Below are 7,491 nucleotides of genomic sequence, written 5' to 3' on the forward strand. Positions count from 1 at the left end.
TATGTATCTAAGTGAATTACAAAAAAGTTTGCTCATCCCAAAAACACACAAGTTAAAATGGATAAATAATAATAATAGTTGATTAATAATGATAAAAAGAAACAGATGTAAATAAAACTAATCATTTCGTAATAAAGGTAAAAGTAGATATTAAAAAAAAAAAGAAAATCCATCATGCACATGAAAGTTAAAATTCAATCGTTTGCCATAATGACATGACTATATAAAAAAAGTAATTTTATCCATTTAATTGTAGCAAACTAATACAGATTGAGAAACATGTATCTAAAAACACTATCATCCAAGTCACTAGCAATTGACAGTTGGCCTCAGGTGTCAACTTGTCAAGTGTCAACAGTATGGAATTGATAAACAAATATACCCGGGATTAACATGTAACTTGGATAAAGAATAAAAAAAAAAAATTATAATTGCTACGGGTACACTAATAATTAAAAGAAAAGAAAATATAGTATCACAATTACCCACAAGAAATGACCACTGTGGGACAATATAAACATCATTGTGATGGTAAAAAACAATTAAGAGTAAGTGAACTGTAACTTAAGATAAACATTGTGTTGATTTTAAATAAATTTTACACATATGCATATTGATCGCAAGTAATACGAAATATTATCAAAAGAATAGAGAGACTTCAATATGTACTATGGGGATATTATAAATAAAATAAATGAAAGTAAAACCAAAACAAGATATTGATACATAGGATAACAACATACTATTGCTTCTTGACCAAATTTCGTCGCGTAAGTGGCCTTTTGCTGGCGTCAGGAAGAGCTGCAGGGCTGACTCGAGGCTGCACAGAGCTGGCAGGCTTGTCAACGGACTGTGTTGAAGGCGATGAACTGGATGGAATGGATTCGTAGTTTGTTCTGCACCTTTTATAATATTTAATTAAATTATAAAAAATACCTACAGTAAAGGTATAGAGTAAACTGTACGGACTTGTTATAAACCCCGGGAAATCACAAGTCATTATTATTGGCAGTCCGGGCATGGTCTCTAAGGCTAATTACACTGATTTACCGTCTATTGAATACAATGGTACTTGTTTACCTTACTGTTCCGTTGTGAAAAATCTAGGGGTGTATTTAGATCAAACATTATCTTTATTACATCACTTGAAAGAACTGAGCAGAAGAACCTACGCTTCACTGAACTCGCTACGACGGTTTCGATCCCTTCTACCAATTCCTACCAAAATTATGTTAGCAAATTCTCTCCTTCTACCTTATTCATTATAATACCGCCTTAGCACCACCTACCCAACTTCCATACAACCTCTCTCTTTATTGGGTTGTCTGGAAGAAATGGCTACTTAGCCATAAGGCCGCCCGTTGTACTCTACAATAATATCTAAATTTTTCTTGTAACATATTTTAATCTGTATCTTGTGGTGTACAATAAAGTATAAATAAATAAATAAATAAAATAAAATCTCTCAATATAAAAACTGGGTCCTAGAAGCCTACAGTAGGAGCGGACGCGCCGCAGCCAATGCTGCCTTGGAATATTAATCTGCATTCAGCTTGATGGCCATATCATGTCAGGTATGTTTAAAATACATCAATATCAAATTATTTATTTTATGAAATTGTTATTTATATATACATATATACATATTTTCTTATTATGTTCATTTATAGTTATAATTATTAAATTAAAATTCTATCCAATCCTACACCACGTAATCCTATGTTTAAATCTAACAAAATTCAATTGTTTCAGGTTACGAAGAGAGAAGAGAGAGGTGGCAGATTATTTCTGCAGTTGGTTGCTGGCGGCGTCATTCTTAGATTCCACGGACGTGTGCACGTAATTAAAATATTATCAATTATTATTAGTAGGTAGCTTTAATTGTAATTTAAGCAAATGCATTTTATACTTTATTCTAAATGTGTCAGTTGTTTGCGAAAATCGAATAGGAGGTGGTATATTATTCCAAATTTTCGTGGAATTGTGACGAAAGCTACCCTCAAAAGCGGCTGATCTGTGAGGTTGTGTTATTAACCGATCCGGTGACGCTCTTAAGTGATATTTGTAATTGTCAGAGAACCAGCCCAATTCGCTGTACAAGTATGGAGGAATTTTATATCTTATAACTTTAAAGAGTAAAGTTGCAAAGTGTAGTTGACTTCTGTATTCCATTTTTAACATCCTCCCTCTGTTAAGATACGGAGTGACATGTGCACGGGGTGGTATTATTAACAGTATCTGGCACATGCATTTTGTACACGCTGAATAAGATTTTTGGTGCGTGTCAACAGTCTTGGCCCAATAACTGTATCCATATAATTGAACTTAGATAAAACTAGGGAATCACATAGCTTTAGTCGAGCCTCAATATTAAGATAATCTCTTATTTTATAAAGGATTTTTAATCGATAAAAGCAATTACTAACGATACCGGTTACATAATTTTCAAACCTCAAATGATCATCCATCAACAAACCTAAGTTTCGTGCTTCCATAACTCTTTCTATTGTTTTTCCTTTGATTTGAATTAATGGTTTTTGTTGGCTAATTTTAAAAATTTGATGACTTGTACCTAAAATCATAAATTTAGTTTTCTCGGGGTTAAATACTAGTGTACGTGAGTCTGACTATTCTGTGTTGCGTCTAAGATCTTCATTTAGGTTTTTAATAGCGGTACTTGCTTCGTTTGGCTTAAATGAAATGTATAGTTGAATATCATCAGCATATATATGATATTTGCAAAACCTAATTTTGTTAATTATATCTGCGCAATACAGTGCGAAAATTATGGGGCCTAGTATAGAGCCCTGGGGCACGCCTCTATTAACGGAGACACATTCTGAGAGTGTTTTAGTGCCATCGTTAGACATCAGCTCAACAATCTGCTTTCGGTCTCCTAAATAACTTAAGAACCATTTAATTGTATCTAGGCTAAACCCTAGAGCCGAGATGGCCCAGTGGTTAGAACGCGTGCATCTTAACCGATGATTTCGGGTTCAAATCCAGGCAGGCACCACTGAAATTTCATGTGCTTAATTTGTGTTTATAATTCATCTCGTGCTCGGCGGTGAAGGAAAACATCGTGAGGAAACCTGCATGTGTCTAATTTCAACGAAATTCTGCCACATGTGTATTCCGCCAACCCGCATTGGAGCAGCGTGGTGGAATATGCTCCAAACCTTCTCCTCAAAGGGAGAGGAGGCCTTTATCCCAGCAGTGGGACATTTACGGGCTGCTACTGTTACTGTTACTGTAGGCTAAACCCATAATATTTTAGCTTACTTATAAACAAAGGTATATTTATTGTTTCAAACGCTCGGGAAAAGTCTAATAAAACTAAAATAGTACCCTTACCCTCATCTTGCGCACTCTGTCACATCAATCTGTCACATCAGCTAAAGCGGTAGTGGTGGTAATGCTTTCTGAAGCCCGACTGTAAGTTAGGTAGTATGTCATTTGACTCTAAATATTCTGATAATTAAGTACATACAATTTTTTCTCAGTTCAGCGCGAGCTTGTTTACGATACGCACGCGTTACGTCTGTTGCGACCGATCGCTTATTTAATATTATCTGTTTTACATCTACCCTCATATGTGAAATATGGAAGAAAATATATGTGAAGATGACAATTTGGTTAATTTGAGTGATAAAAGTGATTCTGAGATTATAAAGGAATGTGAACGTACATTACAAAGCATGAGAGAATGTGAAGAAGACCAAACTAGGTGCGCGGAGAAGAGAAAAGATCGAGAAGAAGATTATAATAGTGATGATGGTTTCATTACTATCACAAGAAGGAGATCAAAACGGTTGTTAAGAAGTGACTCTGCTACCCATAAAAATCTATCAAACGACGTAATGTCGACCAATTCTGAACGTATACATGAAATATGTATGACTTCTTTGAATGAATTTCCTAAGCAAATGGCAATGGCTAGAATGTTAAGAAACGAAAATATCACAGGTATTGTGGGAATAAAATACAAATCCCCATATAAAATTTTTATTAGATTTAAATCAGAGCTAGACGCAGATAAACTATTAAATTGTAAAAAATTTGAAGAAATGAATTATCGAGTTCGAAAGACATTAGAAAATAGGACATCATATGGACTTATCAAAGGGGTAGATTTGGATATGACGGAAAAGGAGCTTCTCGATATTTTGGAATGTGAATATGAGATTCAATCTGTTAAACGTCTAAAGCGGATGAATGAGAATGGTAAATGGGTCGACAGCGAAAGTATTAGAATGTGTTTTAAAAGTACTACGCTTCCTCAATATGTGGTTGCTTATGGTTGCAGGATGCAAGTGTCTCCTTTTGTCTTTCCCGTTACCCAATGTTCAGGATGTTGGAAGTTTGGCCATTCTTTAAAGTTTTGCCCTACAAAGAAGATGACATGTCCTAAATGTGGAAGCTCAAAGCATTCAAATTGCGAGATGGTTAATCTAAAGTGTCTCAACTGCAAAGGTTCTCATTTTGTGTTGGATAAGGCTTGTCCATTTTTCCTAAAGGAAAAAGAGATAAGGCTGATAATGAGTAAAGGTAATATTACATATAAGAAAGCATTGCAAGTTTTAGCTAACTTCAATCAGCCTGAAAAAGATCATAATTTTACAATATGTCAAAATAATGAAACACAAGAATTCAATCCAGTTCAGAATCAGATTTCAGTCCATTATGATAAAATAACAACTACTGATAAACCTCATGAGGCTAATATTACACTAGATAGTGATGAGGAAGAATCTGAAGACCTTAATATATCAACAAAAAAACAAAGCAGAAAGGCAGTCCCGATGAAAAAGAAAACAAAGACAAATTCAATTCTAAATAAAGACCAAATTTCAACAACCAAAAAATCAGAGCAGGATCCAGGAGCAGCAGAAAATTCAGACATGAAATTCGAATTTAAAAAATTATAAACTAAGCTAAGAACAATAATTATTTCACATACTAAATTGGAGGATAAAATTGTAGGTGTAGTTGTAGCTATTTTTGAAGAAGTTAAGCGATTTGTATACAAAATCTTTACGGAGGCAAAATGTTTTGAAAGTATTTTTAATGTTCTTTATAATGGATAATTCTAATGTTTTTAAAATTAATATGCTTCAATGGAACGCTCAAAGTCTGAGACCAAAGGTCGTTTCTTTTGATGAACTTCTAGTACAAGAGAACATCCATTTGGCTTTAATTAGTGAATCATGGATGAATCCGAAGAAAGAGATACACTTGAAGGATTATAATATTCTTAGAAAGGATAGAACTGATGCATAAGGAGGGGTGGCAATAGTATTACATAAATCTATAAAATATACAGTTGACGAGGTTAACATTTCTAATAGAGGCATAGAGGTTCTTTATGTGAAGCTATTTAATTGTAAACTTTTAGAAAATATAGTGTCAGTTTATTGTCCTTCTTCAGTAAATGCTCATAGCTACCATTGGGATGAATTATTTTCTAGTTTTGGTCATAAGACAGTTATAGCAGGCGATTTTAATGCACATCATAGTGACTGGTCTAACAAAACTGATAGTAGAGGAATACAGATTAAAGACGCAGCACTTGAATATGGCTTCATTCCCCTCAATAATGGTTCAGCTACTCGTGTTAAATTGGTAAGTAGGCATTTGCAACAATCATCTCCTGATATAACATTTGTATCATCTGATATAGCAGTTCACGCAGATTGGAATATTCTAAATGAAAATTTGGGTAGTGATCACCTTATAATTAGGGTAACTTTTAGTATTCTAACTTCTCGCTCATATTTAAAGAAACGTAACTTGAAACAAATTGATTGGATAAATATAATGATTCTCTTCAGCAATCATTTTATAATTTCGATTCAGTGAGTTTTAATGATGAAATCCAGTTAATGTACAACTACTTTTTACATCAAATTTTCAAAGCTATTGAAGTTAGTGTCCCTTTAATTAAAATATGTACTGACCCAGAATCAAAGTTTAAGCCTCGTGATTATTGGACCCCATCTTTATCATTATCTATAGCACAGCGAAGGTTGGCTTTAAGTAATTTTCGACGCAACCCGACTCCGGATAACTTGGATAAATTGGAACAAAAGATAGAGGAAGCTAAGGAGGCAATTCAGAAAGCCAAAAGTACTAAACGTCATGCATTTTGTAATTCCATTGATGAGACTATATCAAGTATAGAAATGTGGCGTCGGATGGGTTGGGTTAAAGGCTTAAAGAGAAGTGGTATAAAGGTAAATATGGATAAACAGGAAACTTTATTAAAGTCATTAACTCCAGCTTCGGTAACTAATTCTAGACCAAACTTCTCATCATCAAATGATATTCTTGAGTCAGATTTTACAATAGAAGAATTCGAAAATTGCCTTAAGAAAAAAGACACCTCTCCGGGAGAAGATGAAATAACCTATTCGATGTTATACAAATTGCCGCAAAGTGCAAAAAAGGTTTTACTTTATATATTTAATTTGATTTTTACATCAGGATATGTCCCTAACCAATGGCTCAATATCCGAATTCTATCTATCCCTAAAGCTGGAGCTAATGACTATGATTTAAAGTTACGACCCATCTCACTAATATCATGCATTTGTAAGTTATTTCACTTAATGATTGCAAAACGCTTGGAATGGTATTGTGAGAAAAGTCGCATCTTTTCACCGTATACAGTAGGCTTTAGAAAAAGTCATTCTTGTTTAGATTCGTTATCAAGATTGATAACTTATATTCAAATAGGATTTGTCAAAAACATTCCAACATTAGCGTGCTTTCTTGATATAGAAAACGCATATAATAACATTTTAGTTGAAAAAGTTATAAATACACTTGATGAATTAGGTGCAGGCAGAAAATATTGTAAATATTTATGGAATTTCCTTTGTAACCGGCGATTATTTATTCAGTCTGAAGAGGGAGTCAAGATTCTTCGTAACGCTAACAGAGGTTTAGCACAGGGTGATCCTCTTTCGCCTTTATTATTTAATATTGTAACACATAAAATATGTCTTTCTAGAGAGGTATACATTTCACAGTATTTTGACGATTTTGTATTGTATTTCAGTGATAAGGATTTAAAACGCTGTGAATCAAAAATTCAGTCAGCTCTGAATACTATTGTGATGAGACTAGATTCGTTGGGATTACAGTTATCAAGTAATAAAAGTAATTTTTGCTACTTTAGTAGAGGTGCAAGAAGAATTTTACCTTGTCTTAAAATAAATGATGTTCCCATACCTTCAGCAATTAACGTTAAATACTTAGGAGTCTGGTTGGACAGAAGTTTGCGTTGGAAAAGACATATAGAAGAAATTATAAAGAAGTGTTCCAAGTTTTTAAACATAATAAAAGTTCTAGCTGGTCCTTCATGGGGAATTCATCCTAAGCATCTGCGGCGTCTTTATTTATCTATTATCAGAAGTAGAATCGACTACGCTAGTTTTTTGATAGGAAATGCATCCAATACACACCTTTCTAAACTTGATAAAATACAAA

The 7,491-nt window shown here is 33.7% G+C and overlaps 1 protein-coding gene across 1 annotated transcript; it reads left to right on the top strand.

The window, feature by feature from the left end:
* Positions 1-3,602: 3,602 nt before the first annotated feature.
* Positions 3,603-4,928, top strand: LOC125075603. The gene has a single exon (XM_047687309.1). The coding sequence runs from the start codon at positions 3,603-3,605 to the stop codon at positions 4,926-4,928; it is 1,326 nt and encodes a 441-aa protein (XP_047543265.1).
* Positions 4,929-7,491: the final 2,563 nt, after the last annotated feature.

Source organism: Vanessa atalanta, chromosome W (assembly GCF_905147765.1).
Source record: "Vanessa atalanta chromosome W, ilVanAtal1.2, whole genome shotgun sequence".
NCBI lineage: Eukaryota > Metazoa > Arthropoda > Insecta > Lepidoptera > Nymphalidae > Vanessa > Vanessa atalanta.